Raw genomic sequence first — 16,512 nt, 5'->3', positions numbered from 1 at the left:
TTCCCAAAGCATCCAAAACTTTGACCGATGTGGAAAAATGCATTGCCTTCTAATTTTGCTTCAATAACACAGCATGTGGAAAAAGGCAGTATCTCCAGATTCTGATAGCGTCCACGACTAACAGCTCCTACAACAGCAGCACCAGATTATTACTGATAACCTTTTGTATCAGTTCCAGGGAAGCTATCAAGAGTCTGACTGCAGCTGGATGATGTTCAGTGAAATTTGGTCATGAACTGATTCTATTGTATAATGGTTATTCAGCTAGAGGGACAGAATCTGATTTTTCGTTTGCTGCCATCCCTTGCACATAGATGTGTGCTGGCTTCTCATTTACCCTAATGATGTAAGCTTTCATTTTTAAAGACCATACCAGTTGAGGTTTAGTTGATCTCCATGGTGTTTTGCATGGAAGAAGTCTCTGTCCTTTCAGGCCTTTTCTAAGGCAAGTTGAAGAGCTGGTTGCTTGTAGGAATGCTGATTAGTGCAATTATAACTTCATGTACCTGTTGAGGCAATGGAACTCCCCAGGCATTAGCTGCTATTTACCCATCTTATTTGTTACACTGACATTTTTATGCTTCGTTCAGGAATGATCAATCCGACATACTGGGAATGCAAAAGGTGAAGGATGCTGTTGTATCACTTTTAAGAGCAGAGTTTCTTGGTTGCTTGCCATGAGTGAGGGGTGAACCCTGAAACACAAAGGTTTGGTTCAGCTGAACCTATTTGAACTATCTGTATGTGAAACTTACCTGCCACCCTTCAGCTCGTTACTTTCACTACAAAATACTGTAATTAGTGATTCCACAAGCAACACAACAACAGCTGTTCTTGTGATATTTTAATACCACTGGAATTAGGAGAGCTAAGAAATCCAGAGGTATATGACAGTTTTGAAAATATCTGTTTCAGTATAAGTTTATTCCAAATTGAAATTGTTTTTGCAATCCCTAGGCAAAAAAAGGCATGGACTAAACACTGAAGAAAAAAATGGTGAGGGGCCATGATGGTCAGGTTTATTCAACTCAGAAGTAAAGCTATTCCTTAAAGAAAATCTGTGTTTATTTGAAACAGTATCCAGAGAAGGATAGGAATAGCTACCATTCTGGAAAATCAAATTTCCAGATTAGTTTTGAAAATAAATTTTCATCTTCACTCTTAACAAAAAGACAGAAGTTCCAGTTAGCTCAGAGGAACTGCACAATTAACGAATAAATACAACTACTTCAAGGATAAACCAAAAATGCTATTACTACTTTCTAATTGCTATCATTCCCATACTATCACCACTGAAATGGGGAAAGACAGGCACTCAAGAAACCATAAAACTGCAAGAATTTGCAGTATCAGGTTCCCTACTTGGGAAGCAGCTGAGAGGTTCAGACAGCAAGCTAAGAAAAAACAGGCAGATTTTATAATGTTTCCACAAAATCAGCAAGCTCTGATTCACATTTTGCTTCTTTGTTCTTTTGTATCTCGCAGTGGGAATCTTTTTCACCCTAAAATATCTATGGAGTAGGCAGAAATGGAGTAGTTCCTTCCTCATGTGGCTTATGAAGGAACCAATCAAACCATCTGCTGCTTTTCTTCATCACTTCTAGAAGGGGCTAAAACATGCAACTAACTCAAATTAGAACAAGGCATTCACATTCATTGGAATAATCTCCTCCTACAATTTTGGGGGCCTCGCTGGAAGAAGGACACTGACAAAGAACAAAACTATTCAGAAATTGAGAACAAATGTGCTATGCAGTGCTGCATGCAATCACTGGGATCCTTTGGGCAAACCATTACTCTTCCAGTAGCCAAGCAGATCAGGATGAATTGACATAAAATGGGAAAGTGGTTTGTGCTATCCTGTTTCTTAGGTATCTGGAACAAACTAGGACTAGGAAAACACCAGGGCTGCTTCAGTGCTGTGGGAAGCACACCTTGCTTGAAGAATGGCAAAATGTGACATTATCTCAACCCTTACAATTGCCTGGATAATCCTTGATCACTGCATATATATCTACAGGACTGGGCTTAAACACTTGAAAGATGTGTAATTCAAGCTTGAGAAAGCAAGGCTCCCCACCCCTAGGAAAAAAAAATAAAGCAAAAAAGAGGGAAGAAACATTTTCTTAGACTGAGGTTTCCCCTTTATAAATTCAGAATAAGGTCCCTCTTTATTTTTGGAAGAGTCTGGGCAAACTCTGAAGTGTGGAGTTACAAAGTGAGACATTCAGATTGTTTTGTAGATACTGCAGCTTGTAGTGAACCATAAGTGGCTGTTTACTCTTCAAATCCCAGACAGACATCTTCTATTGTTTGGAACCAGCATTTCACCTAAATAGCTTAGAGAATATTGCCACATATTCCTAGCTCACACTGCTGCATCTCCTTTTTGCGCTGGTGACGGAGACCCGTGGACATTATGGTCACAGTCAGAAGGGTTTGGATATTCCACAGAGGCTGCAGAGGCACAAGTTGCCACCTGAAGTCTTTGTTCTGGCTAATTCTTGCCAGTCCATGGGCAGGAAGGCTTGCTTAAGAGAACAGCCACAGCCTAGACAGGCATTGAGACAGTACGTTTTACCTTGAGTACTCATTCTGATTTCCACATACAAGATTGGTTCAAGAGCTGCAAACAATGTTTGTCTCCTTTCCAGTCTTGGAGTCTTAGACTCATGAACACTCAGTTCTTCTTTGAACCGTCCTATATTCTCCACCTCACGACAGGGAAGTTGTTTTCAGCCAATCTTGATCAATTTTCACAATCCTAGCTGAGCCTTTCACTCAGCTAATGTATCAGGCATACAGGACTCTTCACTGGCTAATGATGTGATCTAATCTGCTAATTCTATTATCATTATAGCTGCCAATAGAAGAGGGCTGAGAAGGAAAAGCATCATCCTGAAAATATCTCTCAAAAATGAAAGAAGTTTTCTTCACACAGCTATGGGCTTCAAATTGTGAACCACAAATTTATATAATTGATTGGAAGATAAATATCTTACGCACATGTTATGGAGAACACAACAGTTCCTGCACTAACTTTTCCTTTTTAACAAAAATACAGAAGACCTTCTTGGATATTATTAATTTCGCTCTGTCTGAAAAAATAAAAATTAAATTAAATTAAAATAAAATAATAAAAGCAGCCTTACCAAGGCTAATCAGAATATGACGCATCTAGGAATGAATAATGCCCAAGGAGACCTCAGGGTTAGAGTGGGCAGTGAATCGACAATGCAATATGGCAGGGAACAAGAAAGCCTGCAAATGTGGTCTGTCATAAAGAGAGATAGACTGTGTCCAGAAAGGTCCCGTGGGAATGCTCTGCAAATATTCACTCGGTTCCTGACCTGTCATTGCTGAAAAAAAAAAAGAAAATAATGAGGGAACCAGGGGAAGTTCAAAGAGCAACCAGAATGATCTCCAGGCTGGAAAAACTCAGCCATGGAAAGACTAAAATAGCCAGATAGTGACAGTGGTACCTAAGTGGGTTTTCAGGGTGATTGGCTTGAGTTCACAAATGTATGCAAAGCAGAATGCAGCTTCTTTACACTGCTTTGGCTTTTGCAGTATCATACAGAGTCCTTAAAATAATTAATTTTGCCAACACAGTGGCTGTGGGAAACAGCTTGAAGGCTTTCTTAAGGAGCCTGTTGTCCACAAAAATCAGACTTGTTACCTGGTGTGCAACAAGCCAATAATTATACACTCAAGAGAGACATTGATTATTTCTTTCACAGTTGCACAAGCCTGGGTGCTTGGTGGTATTCCATAAACCAAGCACACCAGCGATCAAATTTTCACTATTTGTACATTTCAGCAAACAAAGGAGTTAGTGTTCATTGGTGACAAGTCACACAGTTCTCTATTAGTTACTATCCTATCTTCTCTTGGTTAATGATTCTCTTGCTTCTCATGCTAATTAATCTTTATGCTCAATCTTTCTCTTGAGTTGTTGGGTTTCTTGGGTCGATGATCCATGAGTCGGCGGTCATGATCTCTCCCTGCCAGAATTACCTTTTACCCAGCTGGAGCTGATTTCAGCACAATTGCTGAGTTATCTTTATTAGTTTCTTCCTTACCTTGGGAGTTCTGCCAGTTGTCCTTGTGGCCGGCAAATTCTGCATTCTTTGTGTCCACTAATGGAACATCCTTCCTCCCAAGCTCTGGTAACCTTCCCTTGGTGCAAGATCGCTGAAGCATGTCAGGCCCTAACCCTTAACAAGGCAATTCTACCAACAAGTAATTTGTTTTTCTAACACTTGGACATCACTTAGAGCATGATTGTTAGCTGTGTTTCATGGATTAAATCTCCCTTCTTGTTGACTAGTCTTGAGAGTACACAAAGATCAAATATTAAAGAACATCTTTCCTTAAAAATTTTTACATATTCCACATTTTACAACAAGCCCAGCACCAGTTTCAGCTGTGCTGTGAAGATGGTGCTGCAGCACTGAGCACAAGCAGCAAGATTGCTACCTGAATTCTTGGTGCTCAGGGTATTTAAATTAAACTAAAAGCCTTGAAATAGTCCAAAAACAGGACACAAAGATGGCTTAGAGCCAGCACAAACCCATCCTTAAGATATACAGCATGAAGAAATTGTGAAAGGTGGATAGGAGCAAGGGAAGAAAAAAGGAAGAGAAAAATGAAGAAAAACAGGATGACTTTAGATCTACTGGCAGGGAAAAAAAAATCATAAAGGTCAAACCTAAGACGGTGGAGATACGAGAGGCAAATGGCAGAAAGCTTCAGTTCTTGCAACATTTCCCATGAATCTTAAGGGGACACCGTGCAGCTGAATTGGAGTGGACTCTTGTCAGGTAAATAATAAACCGGCTGGCAATTTCCATCTTGTAATTTAAAATATAGATTAAGTAAATGCAAAGCCTTATTTCAGACTCTATTTAGGCGTTTGGGGGTTGGGGGGGGGGAGAGACTGTACAAAAAGCATGTGTGCAGAGGGCTCCACGAGTCCCGCAAGCAAAAGCTGAGATTTCAGTTTGTTCTGCATTAAGATTAGTCATAACCTCCTGAGTGGGGAGCCCTCAGGGGAGAGAGGGACCAAGAGAAGGCAGGCACCTGGAAAATCCCCCTCCGCTGCTTTCCATTCACATAGAAACCGGCACATGCGACCACGAAGTGTCATCTCCATCAATAATTCACCGAAATATCTTGGTTCATCAAGTCCAGGAACTTCCTGGGAAGTGTGGGAAAAGACCAGCGGGGCATCTCAGATGTCGAGAGAAGGACTTAAGACCAGCTCGGAGGATGAGAAGCCGCACAGCAAAAACACACAGTTCACAACAGAGGAGCGTGCCTCTGCCTCCTCTTTATCCCCCCTCCCCCGATTTTATTCCGCTTTAGCTATCGCTACCAAACGATTGGGAAGAAGCTGGCTGCTCTCCACCTCAAGCGCGGAGCGGCTCTCGGGAGGGAAGGGGGGCTCGCTGGCACAACCCTCCCCCTCTGCCCTCCCACCGCATTCAGTTGCAAATCCCTGCCCGCCCGGAGGAATCGGCTCCGCGCCCGCTCCGCGCCCCCCCGGCCCCAGTGCGGCAGCCCCGGCAGCCGCAGCGCCGGCGCCAGGGGTGCGGGTGCGCGTATGTGCGGGTGTGTGTGCGCGCCTGCCAGGGAGCCCAGCCGAGAGGGAGGAGTTTAGCTTTTCTTTTTTTTTTTTTTTTCTTTTTTTCTTCCCTCCCCCTCCTCCTTTCCTTTTTTTTTTTTTTTTTTTTTTTTTTTTTTTATTAATCAGGAGCAGTGAATGGAAACCAATCAGATAGAGAGCCCCCTCGGCTCGGGCTGCCTGCATGCCGGAGTTAAAAAGTGCTGCTGGCCGAGCGGGAGCCCTAGTGCGAGGCGGGGAAGCTGAGCGGCGGGAGAAGGGGCCGGGGAGCTGCGCCGACCCGGGCGAGGCTCGGCCGCGTCGTCCCTGCGTGCCGGTAAGGAGATGCGGCTCTGCACCTCTGGAGGGGCAAGTTCTGGCTCTCACCAGCCAGCCGCCTTCTGCTCTTTTTTTTTTTTTTTTTTTTTCCCTTTCTTTCTTATTATTTCTGCCGTGCTTATTGGGAATGCTAATTAGGGGGGTGACGAGGAGGGGGACAGCACTTATTTTGCAAAGTTGGCAGTTCTCTTGCTCTTGCGGAGGGCTCTGGCCCCGCCGCCGCGCCGGGGTCACCCCCCCGGGGCTCCGCGCCCTGCCCGATGCTCAGGGGCGTGCGGGGACCGCGTTTGCTGGCGCTGCCAGTCAAGCGAAGGGATGCGGCGTTTTCCTGGGGATTGTCATCGCCGGCAAGACACTTCGGGCGAGGAGAGGTGGTGAGAGCGGGAGAAGGGGTCGTGTGTTCTTGGAAGAGAATAACAGTAATAATTAGTAATAACAACAGCAAAAGGATGAGTAACTAGAACATAATGATATTTAAAGTCTGTCTCTGTTTCTTGATACTGCCTAGTTGCTTTGAAATGAATACAGGGCAAAGCCCTTCGAATCATGAGCGAAATCCGAGGCAAAGTGCAGAACTGAATGTAGAGCACAGTTGAATTGAGGCGCTCCCTCAGTGAAAAGAAGGGGGCAGAGCGAGCAGATCGGGGGACGTTACAGGAATTGACAAATGTGAAGTCTTTTATTTGATAAAAGAACGGGTTGAGGAGTGCTGGAGGAGGTGGAAGTAAGAGGGTAGGCGTATAGGCATTTTTACAGGAAAGAAGTTGGGTAATTGCAGAAAGCGAGCACTGAATTGGTGGTGTAGTAAATGTTTCTAAGGAGCTGGTAACATACTTTCTGTGTCAGCTAGGTTGAACTATTTATGTATTCATATGTAAGTAACACCTACTTACATGCACGCACAGGGAATACAGTTTGCATACTACATCTGTGTATTCTTATGCAGAAGGTCGAGTCAAGAGATAAGCAATAGCAGTATAGGTCAGTGGCTGTGGAAAGGAGTCCTGTCACTGCTGCAATAAAATCCATATTTTACGGAGAGTTAAATGCAGCACTTTTTAAGTGCAAGTGGATGGTCACCTAAGTAACTCCTGATGACATTCAAGGTTCGAGAAGTTTAACGACCGAAATTACTCCTAGCACGATGGCACAGCTACTACTTTCATACAAATCGAGGAGATAGGGCACCTTTTCCCTTTTACTTGTGTGTGTTTTGGGATTTTAAAGTTCTGTTAGCTGTGCATGAGAGATTGAGTAGCACAGATTACTTACAGAGTGTAAGGTCAGTCCTTTCTCCACATTTACTGTTCTTCTAGCACAGCTGGAATAAAAGTACAGTTCTTGTCTGTTCAGGAATCTCTGAGGATGGAATGTACATCCTACATGTGTACCTCATGAGCTACATGGATGAACATTTATGCAAGGAGAACATTTCAATCAAGAGCAAGGTTATTTCCATTCCCTTTTGTCACAGGACCGTGTGTAGTAGCATTCTGGAAATGACATAATTCCAAGGGAATAAAATTGCTTGATCGTGCAGACCTCTTTGGTTTTAATCAAAATAGACATAACTCTCCCAGTCAAGATAAAGGCTTATCTCCTGTATTTGCTGGGCTGAAATCTCTATTATGCAGACAGTTCTTTACAAAAGTACTTGCATGTTACTTAAAACATTCCATAAAATTGATTAACATCTGTTCCTGAGCAATATAATGCTATGGGTAATGGTGCATCCCTGTTCATTTCTTTTTTTTCTAATTCCTGTTTAAAGGCAATAAGTTTGCATGTCACAGGAGAGTCGGGTAGAGCTCGGAGGCTTGTGATCAAGATTAAGTAGATTCCTTTATCATGGATATATACAGTTTTAAAGGCCTGGCAGCAATGACACAATTGGATAGCTCCTTTAAAGAGCCCAAACATGCTAATAAAGCCTGCAAAGCTGAATCTCTTTTTCCTCTTCTCTCAGATGTTATCTGACACAGCACCAGTAAATATATAATCCCATGCTTCTGGCTTTCAGCTGCACCATAATCTTTCTGGACATATTTCTGGTGGTTTGCAGTTGACTTTTGAGCTGAGGGAGGGAAGAGGAAAGCAGCCAGTCTTTTCAGAATAACGTAATCAGAACAGTAATACTTTTTTTTTCTTTTTTTTTTTCTTTTTTTTTCCCCTGGAAAATGGCATTGATTCAGTCCTGTTGTAGCTCTCTGCAATTATCCTTTGCAGCCATTTAAGTAACTGGGGTCCCCGAAGGGACTTATTAGTCTCTCTAGATATTTTAATTTTCACACCAGTTCACAGCTCTTGCGTATCTCCGTGCCAGCACTCTAAAGATTATATTTATAGACACAGTCATCATTTTCTAACCAAGTTGTTCGGCTAGAAATGTGCATCTTAACTTCTGACTCTTCTCTCCCTTCATTCCTCCCTTCTTCCCTTGCGCAGCTCTTCCATGCAAGCAGTAACCTGCCACTCAAGGCAGCCTTCCCTTTCATAAAGTTTGCATTTTGCCATCTGCTGTTTCAATAATATTTAGTTGAGAGACTTCCTTCAAAGCAAAACATACACATGTTAAGAAGTGTGGGGTTTTTTCCCACTGCTTTCTGCAGAAGATCTCTAAACTAATGTGAACTTGATAGAAGTTATGAATGTGCCTGTGTTCTCACCAGCTGAGATCCTTCTCTAAATGAGCCGCCCTCTTCTCAAGGGCATACTGGATTCCTCTGGGCAGGAGCCTCCCTCCAGTCCACTGTCACCTCGAGTGTGCTGCATCATTTTTGCTTTGACTGAAGAAGTTTTCAGCAAGCTGATATGCTGCTCATTAATGGACTACTGCCGTATTTTGGGGTTTGGAAGGAACCACTGTTGGGTTTTCTGGTGGTTGCCTGTGTGCTGTGTAGGGGTCAAGCAACATTTATCTCTTGTTAAATGAAATGATGGTCACTGTCGTATGCTTAACTGAACTTTTCAGTGTGTCGCCTTCCCTTTGTTGACTAGTTTTAAATTCTGTTACCCTTCTAGTGCAATCTTGCAGCATTATGGCTCAAGATGTGCAGGAAATTACTTATGGATCTTGGAAATGGTGGCTAATTACTAAAATAAAAGGTAGCTGAAATCTATAAAAAAGAGTGGGTAGAATGCATTTGAAGCAGCAGGCCCCACTGTGATGGTGCCTCATCTTACATAATGGTTACAATTCCTCTAGTGGCTCTGCTGCAATTATACCAGAATGAAGTAGAATTGGTTTTCAGTATCTTTTGATTATCATAAGCATGTGGGAAAGGCTTTGCCTTGGAAGCTGGGTGTTAAGGAGACTTTCTCATTAACCCCTTGAAGACCTAGTTAGCTGCAGTAACTGTTCCTGTGTCTTCAAAGGCTTTGCATCATTTGGGGTTTACTTTGTTTTTCCTTTTTCTTTTCCTTATATAATTTCTTGGGTTTATAGCTCTTAGAAACAGGGCTGATAAACTCAGTTGTGGTTATCCTGACTGCCATGGTGGGGCCAAATGCAGGATCTTTTCAATGTGAGTCTTTAAAGTGAGTCTCCCATCGTGTGAACAAAATGAAGAGTTCTGTGGCACACAGATCAAATCTCTTCTGCTGACTCTATGCAGAATTCAGTTTGCAGTATAAACACTGTTCTCAAGTTTAAATGTGTTCTGGTTGAGATAAAAATCCAGTAGCAGCTGGTTTGCTCATGCTGCATGCTTAGTCATGGCAGACCTTTCCAAGGGGTCTGAAAAAACTATGCTGTGTGAGGAGAAAGGTATGGCATCTTGCCTTGTTTCATTTGGGATGGGGAGAGATGAACGTTTAGTATTAAATGCAGCTTTTAGTTGTCTTTATTGCTTAACAAAAGGTACAGGGTAGATTATTAGTCCCCGTTTTAAAAACACCCTTGAAGAATGCATAATTAATACAAAACATCAGCAGAAAAATCATCCTCTCTGGGTTGTGCTGTGAGTGTTGCTGCAGTGGAATTAGGTGGGGAAAGTGCTGGATAAAAGCATTTTTAAAGTTTGACTGTGAGTACTTCATATCCAGTTGTGCTTTCTATGCCATAAATCTCAGCCTAAGAATCTCTTTTTAGTTCTTCCCCAATGACTAGCTGGTATGTGTTGGGAGTCCATCCAGGTTCAGGCTCCTAAGTTTCTCTAGGGCACTGCTGTGTATCCTGATCCTGATCACCCATCATCAACTTCCCCATCCCATTTCAGGCAGGTTTATCCCTCTTTGTATCCCTGACCATCTCCCTATTCCAGATGGGGCTGGCTGCTACCATTGTATTCCACTTTATTTTCCTGTTGTGCATTTGGCACTGAAAGGCCCAAACAAAGACTGTAAACATTTGAGTTTATGCTTTTGTTTGTTTGTTAGCAAGAGCATTCCCAGAAGAAAATAGGATAACTGAATTTCAGGAGTGTTTATAGAGTGGTGTGAATTAATGTTATTGGTCGGTACATCCAGTCTTGTGGAGCTGCCTGCTCCTTCAGTATTTTTCTCTCTCAAAACAAAACAGAGAGGATAGTTTCTTCTGGAACTGCAACCCTCTGAGTACATGGAGGATCAGTGCTGATGGGGAAGGGTGAGGGGACCCTGTGAGCCCTGTCAGGATGAAAAACACTCAACTAGCATGGTGTCCTTCCTGAGTCTGGATGTTGGATCCCCAGAAAAAATCTTTAAGCAAAGAAGTGATTGCTTAACTGTGATGGTGCCAGAGCACTTGATAGCACCATGCTGAAACATCCAAGATAGAGTGATACTGCATTATCTTTCTTCACACCCAGCCACAAGACACCTCTCCATACCCTCCTCTGCACCAGGCGCGTAGACAAAAAGTGCATATACATTTCCATCTGGTCTCATTCGAGAACACTGCCAGCCTTGCTATGCTTTAAGTAACCTGTTCAATAATGGCTTTATTCTGGCATTGTGGGCAAATAATTTATGGGTTAATTAGCCTGTCTTGTCAGGATATGCATATATATTTATATATAGTCAGAAAATTCTAGCCAGAATATGACTGTTGGATTTCATTTGCAACATAAATACCCATCATAGCCCCTCAGCCCTTCCCCAGTGACACACCGCAATGCACAGAAGAGAGCACTTTATGAATGAGATCCGTCCTGTACTAACTGGGTACCGTAATTCCTCTCAGCTAAACTAATTTCATTATCATGCTGTAATGTTTACAGCTGCCTCTGAGATAATAGGTGGTGTATCTTTCCAGCATTCCCGCTTCTGCATCTAATCGCAGAGTCAGAGCAGGAGGACCTAGGAGAAGGGTCAGCAGGAATTGAAAATTAGCACAAAAATTAAACACCAGTCAAGTTTCCCCAGGTACTGCAGGTTCATGCCTGTCTGGTGGAAAGCAGAGCTGCCTGTTCCCTCATTACAATTGTCGGCTAATTGCTTCTATAAGCACAAAGGCTGCTTAATCAACACGATCATTACCATGTAGCTCTGCTTTGTTGTGAGGGTAACACCAAACTCAAAGAGAATACTTGCCTCTGATGCTAACTCCACTTAGCATTGAAGGTCATGGTGATCCAGACTTGCGTGAGAGGCCCTGGAGTGGTGGGAGAAGCACTTGTTCCCGAGGGCCCCAGCTGGGGTGCTGGCACTGCAGCACTGGGGCCATCCTTGGTACTGACAGGCTCACTCCAGGGAAAACTCTCTCTCTTAGAAAGATGTCTCCGCCTCCCTCATCCTCTTAGATCCAATACCATAGCAAAAATAATTAAAAACATGGTTCCTTTTAGTTTTGCCCTGAGGACTCAGGTGAAATCTGTTTCCTCACTGAATTGATTCACTTTGAGTGCCTGATGATTTGTAACTTTAGGGTGTCATTAGTCTGGCAATCATTGTTTGACACAAGTATCTTCGTGGACAAAAAAAACATTATATAGCTTATTGTAGTCTGCCAAACTCCCCCCAAGAACCCACAGATACTCTGTGCATACTTGGGAGTCTCACTTCAAGTAAGGGACAAGGTGTAGTTCATTGACATGAGGCCTTCACTCAAAAGCTGTTCAAGTATTCCAGAATTCCACATTTTCACCACATGGCCCCACTGTGAGGCTGGCCTGTATAATTGGCTGTGTTTTACAGCAGGGGAAGCAAATCACCACGAAGGTGAGGGACTTGCCCAAAGTCACAGGAGGAGATCATAACACAGCGGGGATGCTGAACCAGGCTCTTCTAGCAAGTACAGCTTGCAGTCAACCCGCCTGCCTCTCTCCTGCTCTCTTCAGTTGCTGTAGCTGATCAAAGAATGGATGCGGGGAAAAAGTCAGATTTGGCTCTCTTTTTTTCATCCAAAAGAAAGCCAATTATTTTTCTCAAGGACTCCTTGCATCTGCTTTGACACTCTCTCCCCAAAGGATTTTCTGGATATTTTTTGCTTGTTTGTTCAGCCATGTTTTCTGTGGTGGGGAAAGGGGGGAAGCTGAGTAGCTCCAGAGCTGTCTGAGACAAGGCTGGGTATCTTATTCCCAGGAGAAAGTAATCTGAGCTGTCCCCATGCAAGGTGGCAATGACCTTACTCTCTGCATTGGCCGAGTTGGACTGGCCACAGTTTCTTTACCATTCCCTGCCTCATACATTCCCACCTACTTATGCCTGTGGGAGAGAAGGGGATAAAAAAGAAATCTCATAAAAGGCTGCCTATTCTGCATGCTGCTCCCTGTGGTTTGGGGCAGCCAGAGGTCATACCACACTATCTCTTGTTCATGTCCATGCCTGCATGAATTCATTTCAAAGCACCCCTGCTTTGTAAATATCTAAGGAGTAGTATTCCTAGCACATAGATATGAAGGTGAGTCAAAGGGACGCTACTTGAATGAGGACATGGTGTACACTAATACCCCTGACACGGGTATTGATCTTAGTGTAAATAAAATAGAGGGAGAAGTAGAAAAAGACACATAAAAAAGACACATTAAATTTAAAAGTTATGTGGCCAGTTTAGATCGAAGCAGTACCAGGTCTTGAGCTCTGTGCCACCTACTATGACCTAATGCTTTTGGAGCTGGCCTGACAAACTGATCAAGCTCTACAAGAATTCAAGAGAGCCTATTTCCTCACTTTCATAGTGTGAAGAGTACCCTGGCAGATCACAGAGCAGGAATATATAGAGGTAGAATCTCTTTCAGGGAGCAAATTTCTTTTGTGAAATTGGTGCTCAATTTAGCTGTCAGGGCTGAAAGGGAAAAAGATGCAGAAGCAACTCTTAAGTCCACCAGCCACATCCCTTTAAGCAATTCATGCTGTGCCAACCAGTTTTATAAAACCCTGTATTTCATCTAAACTCCATTTAAGTCTAAATAATATGAATACTGTGCTATGGTATTTCCCTTCTCACTACTGATAATTACCAAGTTATTTCTGCCATAAACAAAGCATGCTCTTCTCTCTGACTTATCATACCTGGTCCCAGAGCAGCTTGCTTTTAAAAGTACCAATAAACTGCACTGAAGTCTACAAGGTTGTTTGAATATTTGAGTATTCTTCTGGATCAAGATGTCAGGGTTTTAATTAGGTGTTTACAACTTTGCAATTACTTTCATGGTGACCACAACACAACTGCCAAATGTTTGTATAATTTGTATCCCTAAATAATAGACTATACTAAATGGGGATGGAAAGAAAACCTGTGTAAGGAATAACCACCATTGGCATCCCATTGATGCCAACAGATGATCCCTGGATCATCTGTGCAGCACGGAGAAGGATTCTCTGCAGTCTCTGTCAGCTCCCATCAGCAGTTGCAGGGGGCATAGAGAGGACTGGACTGAGATTTTCACTTCCTGGCTGTTTCTGCTGGCATGTAATGGGAACATCCTTCCTTTGTGCAAGTGTCACTGCGTATTGCATCTCTAAAACCAATTCTTAGCTCAGAATCTTCCTCCTGGTGCCTGTGTCTTCAGGTCATCTGCACTTAAGAGGAAGCAGAGCATAAGCATCTGAAAAAAAAAAGCTGGCCCAGTGTATCATATTTATTAATATTTACAGCCATCAGCACAATTCTGCAGAAAATCTAATCTCAAGCAGCTTTGAAATTCAGTGCTTTTCAGAGCAGTGTTTCCCATCAGAAACAGAAGTGTGCACTCTGATTTATAGGAAGGATTTCTGTTCCTCTTGGAAAAAAAAAAAACAAACACAACAAAACAACACAAGAGGCTCCCACTTTTCTCAGCACATAATTTATATTGCTATTAAATGAAATGCATTACCATATTGTAACATTGTAAGGGTCTCTTTTGCAGGATTTCTGAAGCAGCTTCTCATTAATCCACCGTAGTTCATTTGTCAGATATCTCAAAGCTACTTGATATTGGAGTTACTTTAATGTATGACAGAGTTTTCCTTGGCAGCAGGTTGTAATTTCAACCAGGCTGGTAAATGTGAGGTCAGAGGCTTGTTGCTGCAAATCTAGAAGGTTAAAATATGCTGCACATCTTTCTTCCCTGTTGCAATAACATCCTGAGTCCTGGATGAGTAAAAGTAAATACTAGAATTATTCAGAACAAGTTTCATCCTCTTGGAATGGTCACTTAATATTGTGTGTTTTGTGTCTATTGCAGAAGTATTTGTATTTGTCAAGATGGCATTAAAGAAAGCCTCTGTGTGATGCAGACACCTCGGGCTCAGATTTAGTTTCAAGCCCTGACCCGAGGTATCTGTTACGTCTCGGAGGCTGTGGGTCTCTGTGGAGGGAGCTGCTGGAGCTGGCGTGGTGCCTGGGGGGTCACAGTGTTAACAGCAGGATCCTGGCATGGACAAGCAGGTATCCCAGCACTAGGAGCAGCCAGGAAACTTACTTCTGAAGGTTGAGCTGAGCAAGGCAAATGGAAAGACTGGCACGTATGAGCAGCTGCAGCTTCAGTCAGTGTTTGACTGGGGCCAGATTGGTGCAATCCGAAACACCAGAGGTCTTTTGCTAAATTCCACCATTAGTGTGCTTTGCTGCTGGTGCCGTAAATTACCAGATTATGGCAGCAGCAGCAGTTTCCAACTCTAGGAATGCTGGGGTCAACATAAGCAGGAGATATTCAACCAGGTGGTATTCAAGTCCTGTTTTTCAGGACTTTCACCTTTGGGAGTCTCCAAAGGTGACATGGTGCAATGTTTGATACTTTTTTATGTACACTACTGCTGGTAGTGCAGGACTCAAGCTCACTGCAGCTTTATTTCCAGGTTATGTTGCATAAAGGTTAATGAGGACATTCATTTCAGATACCACCCAACTTCCTGTGCTCTCCTTCCTTTACAGATTTCTCTTCTTCCATGGGAATGTTATATACTTTTCTGTTGTTTTATAAGATACTAATTCTTTGCTCAGCCCTGTGCATGTTCTAATCACAGAATGTTTTACGTTAGAAAAGACCGCTAAGATCACTGAGTCCAAGAGTTAACCCAGCACCATCAAGTCCATCACTAAACCAGTCTCTAAGTGCCATGTTTCCTCAGGAAGGACAAGGCACACCAGGAAGCCAAAAGTTCAAAAGACTTCAGTGTGTTGGAAGTACGTGTTTGTTGTCGCATTGTGGGTTCATCATGAGGCTGGATGAGCTCGCTCTTGAGATTGCTGTTTTACCATTGACTCCAAGATGCCCAAAACAAAGCAGAGACCAAGCAGAATTCATCTGCAAACTGGGATAGGATGAATTATCACAGAATATTCTGAGCTGGAAGGGATCCATAAGGATCTTGAAGTCCAGCTCTTAAGTGGATGGCCTATACAGGGATTGAACTCACAACCTTGGCATTATTAACACCATGCTCAAACCAAATAATTGAACCAAGCCATTAGAAATAAGTTGCTAATGCAAGCAAGATTAACTTGATATGCTGCCTGAAATGAGATGTTAGAGATGATAGGGAGGAGAGAAAACTTTTAATTTAGATGGAAACAGGACTGATTAATTAAGCAGTAACGAACAGGGAACCTTGCCTTGAATTGATATGAGGCTTGCAGTGCTAATTTAACACAGAATACAGCTTCCAATTTGTTATTAAATTAAAATGGCTTTTAAAGTTGTTTACTTTTTTTTTCCCTTTTCTTTTTCTGTGTGGCAAAATGATTATTCTGGCTAGTTAGAGAAACCAATCAGAGCAGCAGAAAGTGTAAGTTGAAAGAGGAAAGATTGTTCTGTTGTGTAATTAAGAAATATACACTAATATCCATGACATCATGAATAAGCACTTCAAAGTAGTAAGTATGCTCTGTATTGCATATTAAATGAAACAATCAGTATGCTAACAAGCTGCTCTGGACATACACTAAAAAAGACATCACAGTTCAGGAAATGATTGTTTCTTATTTTTTACTCTAAGGATCTGCTCACCTGACTGACAAATAGCATTAAGAAATAATGAGAAAGAAGCATTATTCCTTTTTGTCCTTTCCTCTTTTCTCGGAATTTTCAAATCAGTTTTAATTTTGAAGACTTTGTGGTTACTCCACACAAAGGAGCTTTTTCTACCCCAATCAAATTATATGGTGGAAGTGTGAGAGATTGTATGTGATAGACAAATCCTATGGAACAAGAGGGAAAACAACC

The 16,512-nt window shown here is 42.5% G+C and overlaps 1 protein-coding gene across 4 annotated transcripts in view; it reads left to right on the top strand.

Moving 5' to 3' along the window:
* The first annotated feature begins 5,743 nt into the window (after window positions 1–5,743).
* The window catches only part of CDH6 (cadherin 6), a 102,925-nt gene continuing 92,156 nt past the window's right edge, over window positions 5,744–16,512 (top strand). The window contains exon 1 of one of the 4 annotated variants that reach the window (XM_058042431.1): window positions 5,744–5,942. In XM_058042431.1, the coding sequence (XP_057898414.1) occupies window positions 5,811–5,942 (132 nt within the window). In that variant the 5' untranslated portion in view covers window positions 5,744–5,810. Of the gene's footprint in view, window positions 5,943–6,220; window positions 6,319–16,512 lie in introns of those variants that run through there. The other 3 variants (XM_058042411.1, XM_058042425.1, XM_058042419.1) reach the window with 3 other exon arrangements.

The sequence above is a fragment of the Melospiza georgiana genome, chromosome 1, assembly GCF_028018845.1.
Source record: "Melospiza georgiana isolate bMelGeo1 chromosome 1, bMelGeo1.pri, whole genome shotgun sequence".
In the NCBI taxonomy this organism is placed as follows: Eukaryota; Metazoa; Chordata; class Aves; order Passeriformes; family Passerellidae; genus Melospiza; species Melospiza georgiana.
This window is presented reverse-complemented; position numbering and strand designations above follow the sequence as displayed.